At 36.8% G+C, this 18,719-nt stretch overlaps 1 protein-coding gene across 1 annotated transcript; it reads right to left on the reverse strand.

Annotated features, from left to right (window-relative positions):
* Positions 1–56: 56 nt before the first annotated feature.
* Positions 57–17,774, reverse strand: traf7 (TNF receptor-associated factor 7). The gene is made up of 21 exons (XM_067382250.1): positions 17,660–17,774; positions 16,283–16,415; positions 15,346–15,403; positions 14,931–15,016; positions 13,094–13,210; positions 12,845–12,937; positions 12,536–12,569; positions 11,383–11,566; positions 11,145–11,279; positions 10,842–11,059; positions 10,668–10,741; positions 10,530–10,578; positions 10,318–10,445; positions 10,151–10,233; positions 9,898–9,937; positions 7,688–7,804; positions 7,173–7,295; positions 4,635–4,754; positions 4,392–4,523; positions 4,191–4,310; positions 57–1,415 (listed from the first exon to the last, which is right to left on the reverse strand). The coding sequence occupies exons 2-21, from the start codon at positions 16,376–16,378 to the stop codon at positions 1,401–1,403; spliced, it is 2,022 nt and encodes a 673-aa protein (XP_067238351.1). The 5' UTR covers positions 16,379–16,415; positions 17,660–17,774; the 3' UTR covers positions 57–1,400.
* Between the last annotated feature and the right edge of the window lie 945 nt (positions 17,775–18,719).

Genomic DNA, 18,719 nt, shown 5'->3' on the forward strand with positions numbered 1-18,719 from the left:
TGCTGAAATCTGTTCATTACTTCCATAATTGTCCTAAATGTGTGGAGCTGGATTGAGCAGCTCCATGCCCCCAAAAGGCACTGTTATATCCAAAATAGCAGCTGTTTTTTTTTTTTTTTTTTTTTTTTTTTTTAGTGCCTTTTATCTTATCTAGTACTCTTCACATTAAAGGGATAGTTCACCCAAAAATGAAAAATCGATTTACTCACTTCTGTGGAACACAAAAGACATTTTGATGAGCAGTTTTGGTGCCCATTAACTTCCATTGTATGGATAAAAAACAAAAACAAAAGAAAACATCATATAGGTTTGGAACAGCATGAAGGCAGAATTTTCACTTTCGGGTAAACTGTCCCTTTAAGCTGAAAGAGAAACTCAACTTCAAGTTGAACGCAACATTGTGTTCCCCTCCATTCAACTCAGTGTTCCTTCAAAAGTAATGGTGGGATGCTCAGTAATAGTGAATTATGTGCCTGACGCAAACTAATTAGAACTTACTGTTCAAAATGATTCAGTAACTAGCATGAATTACACTGTAAAAGTCTTACTAGCTTTGCATGGGAAAAATCTGACTTCCATGACAAACATGGAACCATGCATGAAGCAGTTGAGCCTTTGGTAAGGAAAACATTGCATTATTTACACAAGCATGATGGATGGGTTAGGTCATTACACCGTCATACAAAAGGTTTCACATCAATCAACAGGCAGTTAGAAAATATCTGAGCAGTTCTGGGTGCTCAGTTGGCACTGTCAAATCTTAGATAAAAACATGGGCACTGTGTTGTCAATGCTCTGCTGTTTCAGGCCCAAGTTGGTTTAGTGTAGGTCTTCATTCAGCCCTGGGATGATGGTCACTCCATGCATCTCCACTGGCATCAGACTGAAACTTAGGCACTCACTTCGTCATGAGACTGTGACTCACAAAGGTCAAAAGTTCAGCAGTCATCGCAGCAACATTTCCGTGGTCTGCTGGGAACATGACCTTGGAATGGATTCAGCTTCATTTGTAGATCAGTTGAAGTCTTGCCAAATCTAAATCATACTTTTATAGGAAATGATCTTATGTGTGTATATAAAATACTGCGTTGTCATGTTGGCTGCGCTCCGCTGGGTGTTAATAAAGACTGCAGGTTCGGGAGGCTTTGTTTGCCGTCAAGACGTGTCCAGTATGTGGAAAGCAAACACCACCATCCATCCAGCACATAGACCCAGACAACTTCTAACATTTTACTGCAAAATTCACACGGGTCAGATGCCCGAGTCCACAGGGTCGAAAATAAAAACATCTCCTGTCCAATGTATGTTGTAATGTTCTCATTGATAAGTCTGTGCATCAGAGTTCATGTCGACAACAGAGTTGATTCATGCTGACAACTAATAATGCTCAGGGGTCACGTTTAGCATGTCCACACCTGAGGAAAGGAAACAGAATACACTGTTAGAGCTCATATATAGTAGAAGATCTCATGCCAGTAGAAAATGGAGGATCAAGGAATGGTGTAAACAGTGAGGCCCACCAATAATCTTCATCTGGCCCACGGCTAAATTTGGTTAGATACGTGCCGCAGTGGCACCTGCAGATATATGCACTGTTTTACCATGCACGCTCCTCTGGCTGACCTGAGAAACATTTTCTGTGCGAATATTTCAGCAGTTATTATGTGTGTCCGACGGAACCAGCGATACCAATCATTCGTGAATTAAACATTCTTTTATCTAGATTATTTCTTTTCTGTCATTTGGCCAAGCGCGCTTGCGTAACGATCTGAAACTATTCGGATTCGTTCGGACCGCACTGTCACTGAATCATCTGAAGTCGTTTCTTGGTCAGTAACAACAAATAGCAGTGTTTTCATGCGTTTCACTAGTTTACTTTGAACTACGCAGCACAGCCCAGTGGATAACGGAATGAAAACTTAAAAGGAGCGGAGTTTATTCCCAGTCAGCTTTATTAAACAGCACTGCAACATCTAGTAAGAAACGTTTTAATTCGACACGCACCTCTTGTTTACAAACTACTAATCACTCGATGATTAAACTAGTTTTAAATCGGATGAAACAACCTCAACATTCCCAACCAGACTGATGAGGAAAACAGGAGAAACGTGCCATGAATGAAGTTAAAAGACTTTTAAATCCCAAAATCAGCACTCTTACAGACAATTACCATGAGCTAACTGTAGTAAATAACCATGGTTTGTGGAAATGTGGAATATTTATAATGAATACTATGTTAAAGGCATTTATATTGCAATATATTTATTAGGTGGGTAGGGGAATATATAATTCATGCCTTTGTTAAAGTGTAGTTTGTATCTGTGTTTAGGCGTTTTTATAGGCCTATATAACATATAATATCATTTGACAGTGGTAGTGAGTAGCAATGTATGGTTTTACGTGTGGTTACTGTCTCACTGTGAGAATATTTTCATTTAAGCCTAATAATTAATAAAATCATTTTTACCAATAAGACCCCCCCGGCCCACCTCAACTTTTTGATTTGATAATCCGGCACTCGAATGAAACTACTTGAAGAGCCCTGGTGTAGTGTGACCGAATGTAAAAGTCGTTTTTAACATGAGGTGTATTGTTTGCACATACTGATTGAATAATCAAGTCTGATTCATTTTCTTTTTAATTACAATTCAAATTTTAAAAGAATGTTTAGGCAAAAACTTCTGCTCTTTACTATTTTTATAAAGTCTATTTTTTAGTTGTATTTATAGTAGAGGTGTAACAATACACTTCGATACAAATTCGATACAAATAGCAATAATGAATCATGATACGATATTTTACGATACTGCGGTTTTACAATGCATGATATCTTGATATTTTAGGCCAAAATAAAGAGAGGATTTTTATTATTATTACTTTATTATTATTTATTTTATTATTATTATCATCAGGACCCACAAATATTCCCCCATTGCATTATTATACAATATATTTAACATTATATATAGTGGTTTAATGTCATACTGCAACAAACTCCGTAAACTTTCATTTTTTTCTCATGCAGTACTCGCGCTTTCAACGCCCAGACTCTCCCGGTGCTCGCCATGTCCCGCCTATCCCACTAATAATGCACTACACATATAAAAATAAACCATAAATCACTTTGAATTATCATACTACTAAAACAAAATGTGATAAGATGATTTAAATGATGTTTGCGGTTTCACTTTGAGGAGTGCTGTTCCAGTCAATCACAGTTCTGATCACAAGAAAGCATGTCATTCCCAAACTGTAAATGGTTAGTTCATCCAAAAATGTCAATTCTGCATTTACTCACTCTCATGTTGTTTTCACATGTCACGAAAGTATTTGAACGTTCGTGTTTACTACAGCATGAGTGTTGTCGTAAGTCTGTTCATCATGTAAAGCCATTGTGTCTTTTCAGAAGACTTGGAATAGACCATTTAAATGGAGAAATAGAAATCTCTCAGGTTTCATAAAAAATGTGTGTATGTTTGGAAGTTGAACGAAAACCTTGGGTTTGAAATGACATGAGGGTGAGTACATGAGGACAGAATTTACATTTCTGGGTGAATTATATCTTATAAATACAGTAAGCTGAGCCTTGGATAAAACTAACTCTTTATCGCAAATCATTTCATTTACATCAACGATACATATCGTTGCATTTTTATGTCACAATATCTCGATATGACGAGGTATCATTACACCCCTAAATTTATTCGGTTGTTAAGTCTGACGTCACACGGCAGCGCTTCCGGGTCCTAATGCTCTATCTCATACCACAAGAAAACAACAAATGGTGCTAATATACACACACGATGTGGTGTAATACTACAAAAAATTATAATCATAACCTTTATCTCCATATCAAAATTCCAGATGGCCAGACAATGATTCATCTTTTATAAATGGTTAAAATATGAATATATGTGACGCTGTGAGCACGGAGACTGTTGTATATTTAAAATTATTTAAAATGTTTAATATTATTTAAAATGTTTAACTTTTTAAAATGATTGATGTTTAATATGACTAAATAGCGCTCATAAACGGCCGTCGATGGCATTCTCAAGTGAAATGAGTCGAGGCTTGGACCCGGAAACGGCGTTCCTTACGTCACGACTTAACAAGCGGATAGTGTTCGATTTCAATGCTGGCTATAGTTTCAAAGCAGCATCCCCAAACTGGTTGTAAGAGCCTCTGACCTTTACTGTGCTGTCTACAGCTCCAGAGAACAGTCTTCCTCTGGATACAGCGAGTGCCGTCACGCTGCCCTGGTGCCGCAGCAGAGTCTGGGTGCAGATCATGTTGTCCATGCTCCACACCTGCAGAGGTAAAACAATCAATGCATTTGTGGTTTCACAAATCCCCCTATTTCACATCACATATCCAAGCCTGTTCCTTACCCTGAGAGAGCGATCATAGGAGGCACTGAACACTTTGGTCTGATCGGGGGTGGAAATAACGGCCAGGGCATACACTGTGCCCACGTGGCCTGTCAGAGTCCGCACCTGTTCTTTGGACTCAATGTCCCAAACCTAGTTTATACGGAAAGTATCAGAAATCACTGTCCGGACATTTCCAGGTTTTCCATGATCCTTATGCTCTGCAGAGCTTTACATAAAAGTGTAGAGGTTAATACTACTTACATGAATGAGGTTCTCATAGGTGCCACAAACTATATGGTGGTTGGTGACTGCAATGGAGTACACACTGCCTCCAGAGGTCTGTAGCACATGCACACACTCCAGAGAACGGATGTCCCAGATCTGAGGGGAAAGAGCATACAGACCATTTCACAAAAATCCATTTCATTTATTCACACTAGAGAGCATGCAAGTTTTGCATGAAATGTTAAGAAATGTGTTAAGATTCACTTAAAAAATATAACATAGTACAAAAATCAATTACTGGTGGAGAACTACACTACTCATAATCCTGTAGAAAGATTCTCCTTGGATCAACCAATCAGAGACCACACTGTTACCATGAAGACGAGAAGAGTGCCAATAAAGCTCAGTAGCAACCGCCCACTCAGTGAAGCAGGGGAATAACTGAGTCAGTGTCCCTACACTCTCAACATAAAACAACTTGCTCATTTGTGTATATTTCGATGTTTAGCAATATTTTTCAAATATATTGTATTTTGTACTAGAAGACAAAAGTACCGTTATTTTTTTTAATTAATATATTAGATATATATTATGTGATATATATGTCACTTGCAATGCTTTGTGGGCTGTGTCTGTCGTCCCCGTTTTACCCTGTTTTTGTCTCCAACTTTCAAATACTACTTTTGGCTCAAATCAAACTCTTTATTTGGCAACATTTTACAAAAAGGTTCATTGATTAACATTAGTTAAACTAATAATGAGCTGCACTCATACAGCATTTATTAATCTTTGTTAATGTTAATTTCAACATTTACTAATACATTAATAAAATCGTGTTAACATTAGTTAATGCACTGTGAACTAACATGAACAAACAATGAACAACTGGATTGTCATTAACTAACGTTAAAGAAGATTAGTAAATACAGTAACAAATATATTGCTCATGTTAGTTAATACATTAACCAATGTCTAACTAATGAACCTTATTGTAAAGTGTTACCAAGAATTTTTTAATCCCTACGGAAACAGTGAACAGGATATACACTTCCGGAACAGTGTTTGTGTTTATTTTTTCTCTCTGTGAGCATTTACAGAAGCCTGAAATCTGCTTCCTGCTTGCAATCTCTGGAGCCTTAATTAGACAACTTGAGACAAGCAGCTCGGGTTTATCCGTCTTATCTAGTTTTACAAACAACTTGGAAAGCTGCTCTCTTTTCTTACCATTTAGACTGAACAATAAAAGGAATTTAGAACCGCTTCAAATCTGAAATTCGGATGTTCCTGTTACAGGAATAGAGGTTAATAAAAAATGTTCTTATTTAGTACTGCCCTAATGAAGCTATCTGACATAAAACTAATACAAATGTGCATATATTCCAAAAGAAATCCAGTTCAAAAGTTTTCAAACCATTGTTTTATATATTATATTATATATTATATATATATATATATATATATATATATATATGTGTGTGTGTGTGTGTGTGTGTGTGTAAGTTATTGTTAACTTTAACAATTCAATTTTTCTATACAGTACATTTATGGAAAGTCGTCATGAAGACCTTTGAGTTTCTGTGTTTCCGAGGATAGTTTTGTTAAATGAAATGCTGGTGAAGTAAACTCTCTCAGTGAAGTGTCCTCATAAAATGAGATGACAGATGCTGAAAACGCCATGAATGTTATGTGCGAGTATGTGTAGTAAACAAAACCAAAGTCCCTTTAAGGCAAATAATTTCACTCGGCAGCCATCTTTGAAATGTACAACTCCTATTTCTTTGAACTGGGAAACATAAAATTCTCCAAAGCTGTTCACAAGCCTTATGATTAAATTTCACATTTGAAATCAACAATGAAATCTGACAACTCTTTCATAAAGAATGTTTCTAAGAGCCCAAATCATGACAAAAAACAAAACAAAAACAAACTGCATGCACCGTCTCAGAACAGAGCAAAAGGAGCTTCTAAAGGCACCTGCTGTGCAATGGGTGTGTTTGTCTTGATGCAGCAATGCGCAGACCGATGTGTATGACAGATGACTGATCACTCTGTGCAGCGCCACTTCAAGTCGAACACACCTATTGACTTTACCAATAGGCTAATTTATTTAGAAGGTGGGACTTTTTCTTCCATATTGCGTGTTGCACTTATTCCCCCATTCATAATAACAGTCTTTGTATATCTAAAGTCTTTGACAAATCTGTGGCGCTCATTCAGTTGCATAAAACATGCTGACTTTTTGCAGTTTAATATTTACAAACACTAGTCCAAAAAAAGTGTACAGCCCTACTTTTGATTTATTCATCCAAATTTTGCCATATTCTGAGACATTATGCATTATACATTAAATTCCATTTTTATGACTGGATGTACTCTGTGATTCTGTCTGCATTTTTCACAGAGAATACTATAAATAAATGAATATAAATAAAGCTCTTTTACATCTTTAAGATCTTACGCAATCTGCAAGGAGTGTGTAAACTTACAAGCATGTGAACATCTTATTACTCAATCAACCCAGCAACTGTCAGAGCTGTTATCTATTTAAGCAGTTAAAAGTTGAACACTTCTAACCTTTATGGTTTGATAAGATCCACTGTACAGATGATTCTGAGAAGCAACCAGAGCTCGAACCCAGTGATTCAAGCCAGTCAGTTCCTTCTTTAGCTTCAGCTCTGTGCCCACAATATCCCACACCTACAAAGAGAGAAAGAAAGATGTTTCATCAATTAAAGAACATTCAGAATTGGCAAACTGGAAAGTCCCAGAGAGATGAGATCATTCTACTGTTATCCTCCACTCCCTCATTCCTCCCACACATCACCATGGTGATACGAGCACAGCTTGTGCTTTTCAGACAAGCTCTCAGAGCCAAGTAGATCTAATTCTGCTCCACTTGTGCCTCAGTAACCTAAGTCAGTGCTTTTCTCTTCTCTGCTGGAGCACCGACCGCATCCTCCACATCACTTAAACATCAAACAGCTAACATGCACATCAGCAAATGGGGCAGAATAAAGCTCAATACTAGCTGCTTGATTGGGTTTGAGTCTGCAGACACGCACATCTTCTCTACAACAAGCGCAACTGACCTTAATGGCTTTGAGAGAGCCGCTGAAGAGCATGTTGTGAGAGGACACCAGAGTGCACACAGGGTTGTCGTGTGCCCGAATAGTGTTCACTTTCTGCAAGGTCTGGATATCCCAAACCTGAGGAAGAACAAGAGTATATCTGCATTAGCTGCACATGAACCGTGTCTTGAATAGGGATGTGCCAGACTTGTCGATTAAACGATACTGCTGCTGCTAATAGAATTGGAAATACTATTCGTTTACTCTTTTTTTGCACATTTAATGTTTTGCTATATATTCTTACAGAGGCTACATTTACATTACCGTCATGTTAATGTTACATTTTAAAATAAATATATTATTTTGTGTATATCTGTAGCGGAAAACAAAATCTTATTTTACCTCAGATTTTGCAAGCATTCGTTTTCACTCGCGACAGGTTCAGACTTCAAAGAAACGTCCACTCGGAAGTTGTGCAACATGAGAGAGTATTTTGTGTATTTTTCTTTTATGTCATGTCAAACTAGTATATTATTAAGCCTGCTACTACTGGTTATGCAACAATACGGTATTAAACAGTACGGATTAAAGGAGAAACGTTCTGAATGAAACTTACTTGATACTTGAACAGTTGGTATATCAACATCCTAACAAAGAGAATACGCATAAATAATGTACAGTCGTCAGAACACGTCAAGCCTTTTGCCGCCCGTCATTTATGCAGATTTCATACACACGAAACATGTTCAAACCTGGACACGCAAGTGGTTGCAATACAATAACTTAATGTGCTGACTTATGTGGAATAACTTTTATTTGAGGAAATCCATTTATAATAGGCTATTAGGTTTGAACTTATTGGTCTTGCGCTGCCTATGGATTTAGTTGATTTGAAATATATATATATATATAAAATGGCTAACATTGCTTAAAGGGTTAGTTCACCCAAAAACTGAAAATTCTGTCACTCACTCTCATGTTGTTCCAAACCCATTTCGTTCATCTTTGTAACAGACATGAAGATTTTTATCTTCTATCTTAATCTAAGATTATGAAATCTTGAAGATTTCCGTCCCTCCATTGACAGATACACAACTACCACTTTGACACTTCAAAAAGTAAAAGTGATTGTAAAACTAATCCATATGAATTGAGCGGTTTAGTCCAAATTTCCTGAATTGAATTTAGGCTTTCAATCACATATAAACATTGACCAGCGAACATAAACAGAAGCTAAACCGAATCTGCTTGATGCGTGAGAACAAATGTCTTACAGAAGCTCAAATGTGCTGTGTAACACACCAGAATGAACCTCATTGGTTCTCGCATGTCAAGCAAACATGCTTGAGCTTCCGTTCACCACAACTGATGTGTGAGTTGATGAAATTTCAATTCATATGGATTAGTTTTAAGCCCGGAACACACCAAGCCGACGGTCGGCCGTCGGGCAGTTTCTGTTCGTCGACCGACTAAGTTTTCTCAGTGTGTTCCACACCGTCGACTGAAGTTGGTCCTCATCGGCTTTTTTTCGAATCGGTGTCGGAGCTCGTCGGTCAGTCGTGCCATCTGATTATTCTGATTGGCTGTTCAGCTACTGCCACCTGCTGGTACGGAAAGGCATTTCTTCTTACACAGGTGCAGAACGGACGTGCTAGTTGGCCGTCGGGTGTAAAGTGTCGGTTTGGTGCGTCAGGCCAACTTTGGATCCAGACGCTGCCGACGCGAGCCAACCCCGCAGTCTGCTTTCGTCGCCACTAGTTCGTCAGCGACGGTTTAGTGTGTTCCGGGTGTTTTAGACTTATTTTTATTAACTTTTTGAAGCTTCAAAGTGGTAATTGCATAGTTGTTAATGGAGGGACAGAAAACTCTCAGATTTCATCAAAGATCTGAGGGTTAGTAACTAATGAATGAATGTTAATTTTTTGAGTGAACTAACCCTTTAAGTGAACACTCAAGTTTAATATACAAGGATCACAAAGCAAGGCAAGTACATCGCATTTTTCTGTCCTATTTTTAGCAGCATTCAGTATGGGATGAGACAGTTCATAGATTAACTAATCTATTTCAAATGGATCACAAACGGAAACTGTCTGTTAACCCGAAGGGTTAAGGGTTAGACTAGTCGGTTGCAAAATTTTGAACTTTTAAAAGTTAATGAAACTAGTCGTTGAGCACATCCCTATTCATTAACAGTTTAATTCCTCTGACATATGCATTTCAGGAACACTCACAATGATCGTGCAATCAGCTGAGCCACTGTAGAGCTTGTTCCTGCAGCAGAAAGAAGAAAAGAATTTATAAGATCTCCTGTCCACTTAAAGCCAACATAAAACAACATTTGCAATCCCTTTCTCAAATCAATTGTCAATTTTTATTATAGCTGTAAACATATAATACATTACTACGATGACTGGCAGTGCAAAGTTGTTTTAGAGTTTGATGAAAGACCATGAAAATTATAAAAGCAATCCTCAGAATGCTCACCCCTGAATGCACAATGCCAACACTATGCCATCATGGCCCTCTAGGGTCTTCTGGCACTTGTATGTGGTGCATGTGTCCCAAACCTATGATGAGCATAGAAGTACAGAAGATTTATCTGGATGAAGAGGGATACTCAGGGACAGATTGCTGATGGCAGGTGGAATTACCTTGATGGACTTATCGGATGACCCACTAAAGAGAAGATCACCGGTAGAATACACACACAAACACCATACCGGACCCTGGTGGCCCACAAAGGTACCCTTGCATTTGAAGATCTGCTGAGGGTCGTAGGCTGCAAAACATTTTATACAGTCAGATGATGACATTTCATTTGATTCACAGAAATGAAGAGTATAAATGAGAAAGAGACACTCACAGCCCAGTATACCCATATTGAGCCTGGCATTGATGTGGGACAGTTCATCCTGCAAAAGGAGGGATGAGTTAGAAAGCTCTTAATACTGGAACACCAAAACTGTACGTCTTAGCAAAACCAGAGCAAAAATAGACCAACATTCAGCATGGAAGCATCTCTTCGGAACTCCATCAGATCTTCACTGAGCTTGCTCTGATTCTCATCCAGTACATCTGCCACATTAGCACAAGAAAAAAAAACAACTATTTGAACATTCATGCATCTTTTGGCTTAAAAACTGTAAGCGGTTAAGAATTAGCTTTGTGTCCTTACCGAACTTGAGCTCCAAGTTCTTCTCCAGCTGGTCTAGTTTCTCAGAGAGTTTGCCCAGCATGGAGCGCAGGAATGAGATGTCCTGATCCTTCTGCGCCAGTGTCACCTGCATCTCATGGAATCTGTCATCCGTCTGCTGGAGAAACTCCTTCAGCCCCTCGAACTTACACACCTCCAGGTGCGTCTCATAAGTATCCTGATTCCCAATAAAGGTGCAACTGGAGAGAAATCGGCAGAGATAAATTCAAGGTTCATCTACGGAACTGAAGAAAAGAAAATGTTAGCCTTTCCAAAATTCCATACCCATATTTAGAATGAGGGCATTTGATGTGTTCACACTCTTTCAGATGGGCCTCCAGGTTCATGGTGAGCAACGGAGGGCAGTTGGGGTTGTTGGGACAGCGAACAGGTCTGTAGTCACAGCTCACTTCATGTTCTCTGCCACACAAAACAGAGTCATTATGCTTTCTTTTCACAACTATGTCGCAACAACAGAAATCACAAGCTGAACTTGCGAAAGGAAATGAACCTGTATACTCACTTCCTGGTGCTGAGCTTGATGGTGAAAGGACAGCCAAGTGGGTCAACCTCAAAGGCACCGGGCTTGCCTGAAGCAGCTGGCCGACAGCCGTACTTGCAGTGGATGAAAAGCTCACCGATTTGCTCAGCCACTGCTATGTTATTCACTACCACTGTGAGCTTGGAATTGTCCACAGGGCATTTCTCTGTGGAACAACAAGGTTTTTGGCAAAACAAAATAGTTACTCTTTGTTAAAAAAACAAGTCAAATTAAGAGCGTGAAATTAAAGATTCAGCATGGCGAGGAAATGAAACAGGAACAGAGGAAGAGATCTGCACTGTCTAAAATTAACTTAAAGCCACTACTGCTAATGGCAAACAAATTTAGAAACTATAAATATATATTCAGATAGCTTTCAGAAAGTATTCAGACCTCTTACTTTTTTCCACATGTTGTCATGTTGCAGCTTTATGATAAAATGCACTAAATTATTTTTTAACATCAATCTGCACTCCATACCTGATTAATGGCAAAGTAAAAATGTATTAAACATTACAAATGTATTCAAATGAAAAAAAAATAAATAAAATTATATTTTAGTCTGTGACTCTGACCATAAAATTAATTATTAACCTCACAAAAACATCAAGACATATTCCATATATTCCACCAGTGTTTCCCACAGGATTTTGTGAGATTTTGTGATTTTTGCATGTCAAAATGCTAAACTTATGAAATTACATGACTTTGGCGCTTCAAATCACTGATTCGAAACACAAGATTCAAAGCAGTGTTTTGAAATCGGCCATCGCTAGATATCATTGAAAAGACGTTTTGTTTTTTTGGTGCACAAAAAGTATTCTCGTCACTTTATAATATTAAGGTAGAACCACTGTACTCACATGAACTGATTTAAATATGTTTTAAGAACCTTTCTGGATCTTGAGAAGTTCAGTGGCATTGCTGTCTATAGAGACCTAACTGAGCCATCTGATTTCATCAAAAACATCTTAATTTGTGGTCTGAAGATGAATGACGGTCTTACGGTCTTTTTTATTTGTAATTGTGTAAATTGTGTTGAGCCCTCACTGTACTTACTCACAGCTGGCAGAAACAGTCATCATGGGAAAGGTGGAAGCAAGACAAATGCATAGATTAAAAATGCTATGCTTACCTGAGGTCAAGGCACATCGCCTGCAGAATGTGTGCTGAGGTGACAAGAGGAAGAGAAAGAGAAAACAATGAGAGTGAATAAGAGCTGAATTTTACTTTTTCATCTACTCAGCTATTTTAAATGTAATTCATCTCTCAACGGACACTTGTACTGTGGTGTTCAACAGCCCGACAGTGCCATAGGAAACGGGTCAATGAGGCGTGCTGTTCACGGCCCAAACTGACAGGAAATCAATAAATGGCCTGAAACCAGATCATGACAGACAGCCCTATCCTGAGGGAGAGGTGAGGGGACGGTTGGCTGACTCACTCCGCAGGTGGTGATGACGGGGTCCTTGAACACGCTGCAGCACAGCTGGCAACAAAGCTTAACGGAGGGCTGCTCTGCAAACACCTGCGGCTCCTGGGTAAGAAAAGAGAGTAAGGGCGAGAGAGAGAGAGAGAGAGAGAGAGAGAGAGAGAGAATGTCAATCTTGGCAAAGGTGTATGTCTGTCAGCCTTTTGCGTCACTACACTAGATCAGCATGCAAATAGGAAACAGAAGATTGCTGACACTCACTGTGTCTTCCTCTTCCTCATGCAGGGAAAAGGTGGAGCGCAACGACATGTTGGACTCAGAGTGCAGGGAGCGAATCGAGATGGCAGAGTCTGAGCGACGAGGGGTACTGATGGGCGGCTGTAGGGACAGAGCCAGTTTATTTTTATTTCAACACTTTTTTTTTATTATTCTTTACATTTTTTGAATGAGATGGAGGGCATTCCAGAAAGCAGATTAAGTGACATACCCCTAAGTGTATGGATAAGTAAACAGATCACCTTAACCCTTACTTCCAAAAAGGTAACTTACAGGGTATGTAAGTAGCCATAACAACTTATTCTCTGAACATAACCTGCTCTAAAGAGAAGTATTCATCGCATACATGCCCAATCGATCAGGCTTTACACAATAATATATTATGTAGTTATAAAATTTCTTAAATTATAAAGCACTATTATAACAAAGCAATGTTTATTTGATTTTAATCTGTTTATTTTATTCTCATCTCACACATCATGGATCTGCATTCAAATTTTTTTCCCAAAGGTATTATATATAATAATTTATTTATATAACAAAAAAAGTGACATCTCACCTTACAACAAATGTATAAACAAAATGGCTAAACATAAAAAAGAAACTTATATAACCATTTTTAATTTATAATTTTAATATTTAGCAGAAACAAACAGTATAATTGTTCACATTACTAAAAAACTGATTAAAGATTATAAAAAAAAATAAAAAATTGCACAACCACCCAGTAGGTGGCAATATGCAGTAAGAATGTAAATTGCCATTAAAAAAAGAAGGGGAAAAAACGTAGTATGGTGCACTTCCCCTTCCCTACTATACAGTATGCGAAAAACAGTATACCAAAAGAGTAGCATGTCCAAAGACATATATAGAACATATTTTTTTTTTAATGATCATGAAGTAAATTCAAATTCAAATGTAGCACCTATTTAGTACGCGATTTCGGACATAGCGTTTGCGTTTTTACCATTAACATATGAGTTTACTGAACTTTCGTTTGCATTCACAAAACCGTTAATTTCAAGAAAGGTTTGGGTTAACCAACCGAATGTTATGGTAAGTTAACCCTGCTTTCCGGAATAGAAAAAGCCTGTGAATGTGCAAAATGACTGACAGGATGAAAGCACCTCAACATCTTCTGATTCACTTAAATTTGGTGGAAAAGCAAATCTGTTGCACCTAGCAAGGCATCAAGAGACACAAAAACAGCCGACATCTATACAAATATTCACGCTGTGGTGTTTGGGAAAAATTAAACAGTATACATAGCCACTAATAAACAGATACAATCAAACCAAAATTTATTCAGACACCTTGAACATTTCATTCATTAATAGTTTATTCACTACAGTTTAAAAAATGGTAATAAAATATGACAAGATTTACCTTAATGAAAAAATGTACCTTAATTATGTCAGATAACACTTCAGCAAAACATGGTCAGGTCAAAGTGTCTGAAGAATTTTTGGTCCCAAATTTGCATCAATTTTACTGGTAGTCCACTGTATGAAGAATTTTGGGTATAATATGTCACATGCTATCCTCACTTACATAAATGAACTATAGTGTCCTGCACACACTAGTAAAAATATATCTGAATAATTTTTGGTTTGACTAAAATCAAATAATTAGAAAATCAGGCACAGCAGGTTAATTTATCAGACGCATTTATCAAAAACTAAGAACCTCCCATACAGCAAATCAGCTAATCCAGAAGCCCACTGTGATGCACGTCAATGACAAAATTGTGAGGTTTTTGATTTCCATTCCACAGTATGTAAATGTGATTGTCTGTTTTGAAAAGGGATGGCGTTATGATTACCATGCCATCATCGTCGTCACGAGGCGAGTAGGTCAGAGTGCTGGAGGATGAAGGGGTTCTACGATGCTGTTTGTAATTGGTTTCCGCTGAAATGAAAGAGCACAGTTACAAGCGACTGATTGAACCATGTTGCTAAGCAAACACTCTGATTTCTGTCCAATCAATGCTAATCTAGGTCATTTTCAACACCAGTAATTACTTTAATAGTGGTTTGAGATGCGACACTCAAAATGTAAATCATAGTCAATTTGATAATCTTTATTTTTTAGGCTGTATCACCATACATATTTTTAAATATTTAGTTTCCCTGAGGACCACTTCAAATGTTAAGTCTTTTTTTTTTTTTTGCCATATTTTTGTATTTAATGACTATTTTCCAGCCTGTAGTCCAAGTATTTCAAGAGATAACACTGACCTTTTGCTACTTGAGGGACTGCTGGAAACGTGGATCCAAAACTAGCTTCCATTTTGGTCTGCAATCAAAGATTATGAAATAAGAAAACAATGAGAATTTTTGCCACCGAAGTCTTTCCATAGCTCAATCAATGAAGAGTTTGATTCCAAAACGCCATTTTCAAAAAAAATTAGTTTCCGCCAAAATCAGTATTGTATCTGGTCGGTATTGAAAAGCAATTTACTAATTTTTATGCAAAATGCGATATCCGTCGTGTTATTCTGTAATGTTTTCTCCCTTTCTTTCCAAAACGCGACAAACGCCAGTCTCCTTTTTCTGCAGAACGCGATATATCCTCTCTCAACCAATCACAGCGCTCCATTCCACCCACTGTAAACATTGAAGTGTTTTTTAAAAGCCGTTTTTAATACCAGTGTACTCGGCAAATGTGTTTATTGAACCGTGCGGTGGCACCAGATACTCTTTAATCGGTAATGACAAATAATTTATAACATTAACAAGATGACCCTTTGAATTCATTTTGGGAGCGACGGATGAATGTATTTTTAGTAAAATGTCTGTATATAAGATAAATATTGGCAAAGTTTAGACTCTGTCATATATGTGAATCAACTTACTTTGTTGTGTATTTTCAATTTGAAAAATAACTTTTATATTGATGGATTAATTGCATTTTGAAAAAAAAAAAGTGTCATGGATTTATTGCATTTTGGGAAAAAAAAATATACGTTTTTATAATAAACTTTTTAAAATCAAAATATAGATTTGAATTTTTAATGTTTTTATAACCAAAAGAAGCTATGTGAAAGTTTGAAACAGAAAATAGTGGTTTTCATCTAAAGAAAAGAAAACACCTTTTTTACTCAAAATAATCCAAATGGAGTTATTGCGTTTTGGAACCAAACTCTTCAAATGTAAATACATATCACATTCTTACCCGGTTGCTGATGTCAGGTGAGGGTACAGCGATAGTGGCACCTGGCACAGATCCTCCTGAGAATCGATTGAAACGTGACGATTTACAACAGCTCATAATACAGCAAAGCCCTGTAGAAAAGAGCTGCTGCAGCCTGTAGGCAATAGGGAAAAAATATATTGTTAACATATACATATATATATACATACATATACATATATTGTGTGTGTGTATATCTATATCTATATCTATATAATATATATATATATATATATATATATATATATATATATATACACACACACACACACACACACACACACACACATTATACACAAATTATATATGTGTGTATATATATATATATATATATATATATATATATATAGATAGATAGATAGATAGATAGATAGATAGATAGATAGATAGATAGATAGATAGATAGATATTATGAAACAAGATATTATGGTACACACATACACACACACACACACACACACACACACACACAGGCATGTCTGTGATGTGCAATACTTCATCTAATACTATTGTAAACAGCATTGTGCGCATTTTTGCTATTAAGATACTTTATAGAATACCTGCATTTTGTATGAAAATTATAAATCAACCCACAGGACCATTTAAATTAAACCAGTAGAAAATGTGATTAAAATGGTGAACACGTTTAAGAAATGGTGACCTGGTACAGAACCTTAGATAGACATCCTATTTCTTATTTTGACATTCTCTTAAAATATAAGTATCCATGGACACTTTTCTGTCGACTACCCATTCTCGAAAACGTGAAGCTCACTCTCGTTATATACATTTAACAAATAAGCTGTGAAGACATTTAGACACTTCCTGACACAGCGTCAAAACAAATCAAAAGCGTCCATCTGTCAAAATAAACAGTGACGGCGGCTGTATGTCAGCAGAACAACAACATCAATGCTTTAGGTGTCCTTAAGTCTAAAAACTGGTGCGTTTTAAAATGGTCCGATCGCAAAAATACTGTTAAACTAGACAGCTAACTATGTTTTGAGACACAGCCAAGATTTGTTAGCGGGTGATTGCGAAAAACGAATGTCTTGTAAGCATCGGATTAAACGGAAATAAAAGACATAATTTGTTTATTACACCATATTTACAACAACAAACCCGCTAAAGCACAAGCAAGCACACACGTTTGATGAAGTACGAGTGATTCGCATGCCTAAAGTGAGCTGCTAGCTGTGTTGGCTAGCCGACGAAGTTGGTTTTTCGAACAGCTTTAATAAAACATCGGATTCAGCTTTACGAAATGTTGTCAGATAGACCTCTAGCTCTGCTACAGAAAAGACATGATGACAAGATACATCTCGCATGTCTATTTAGCCAAACAATGTAGGATCTCACCATTGATGCTAAATCAAAGTCTGCAGATGGTCCAATTTTAATCTTTCTCTCACACGCCCAGGCTCGCACAGCAAGGGTTTGTGGGAAATGTAGTGCGGAACAGCAGATGCGCTTCATTGTCGGGAACTGACACAAGAAGTTCCTGGAATGGGCAATAAATGATTGAATATTAAAGACGATCAGAACAATTATGATTTTATTGGGTATTTTTCAAGACACTTTAAGAACTTTTACTTCTGCTGTGGGGATTTTTAATCATGTCAATTGAAAAAGAATATAACAAAGTAACTAAGGCTATCCCCAATGGCATAATATAATGTTAACCCAATTCTCAGATGTAGATGTTAGTAATACAACCTTACAAAATCCTCAACTCAACCTTTTTTGATAAACATTTTAGTAACAATTTTATAAGAAATTCCTTTAATGTTGGATCCATTCCTTCATGTCAATCAAAATGGCTTAAACCTCATTGTATATTGGCACAGCATTTGGACTTTACCATATATAATATCTAATAAAGTAAAAGAAATCATTTACAAAATTATTCATAGATGCTATCCTGTAAATGCAGCCATTAGTAGATATATCCATTATACTGTCTGTGATAAATGTAGCCTAATTTTTGTAACACATCATCTGAGGATATTGAACATTTATCTCTTTATTTCTTTTTGGACTGACTTTAAAATAGACATAACAAAAAAAAATTAAACAGAGCTCTTAATTTAGAACCCCATGACATTTTACTTTATTTTCAAAACCCATATTTTTCTCAAAGACAAAATTATGTTAGTAATCTTTTAATTATTTTGGCAAAGTTTTATATTCATAAGACAAAAATAATTCAAAAGAAACCCTCATATATTACCTTTTATAACACCGATCTCACAATATATTTTGAAACTCTTTCAAACATGAGATCACAGAACAAAAAGCTTATAAAAAACAATGCAAATTCTAAAGCTTTTCAAATTCATGTAATAATATGTAGCACTTTGTATCCTATTATTTTTTCTTTTTTTATTGTTTTTTTTTTGTATACATTTTCTTTTAGTAT

The sequence above is a fragment of the Chanodichthys erythropterus genome, chromosome 3 (assembly GCF_024489055.1).
Source record: "Chanodichthys erythropterus isolate Z2021 chromosome 3, ASM2448905v1, whole genome shotgun sequence".
In the NCBI taxonomy this organism is placed as follows: Eukaryota; Metazoa; Chordata; class Actinopteri; order Cypriniformes; family Xenocyprididae; genus Chanodichthys; species Chanodichthys erythropterus.

Excerpts from the sequence above, each read along its gene's own strand:
- traf7 (XM_067382250.1), bottom strand. The coding sequence starts at position 16,378 with ATGAGCTGTTGTAAATCGTCACGTTTCAATCGATTCTCAGGAGGATCT. Across the intron at positions 10,234-10,317 it reads CATCCGATAAGTCCATCAAG|GTTTGGGACACATGCACCAC; the intron begins GTAATTCCACCT and ends TGCTCATCATAG. Across the intron at positions 9,938-10,150 it reads TTGGCATTGTGCATTCAGGG|GAACAAGCTCTACAGTGGCT; the intron begins GTGAGCATTCTG and ends TTTCTGCTGCAG.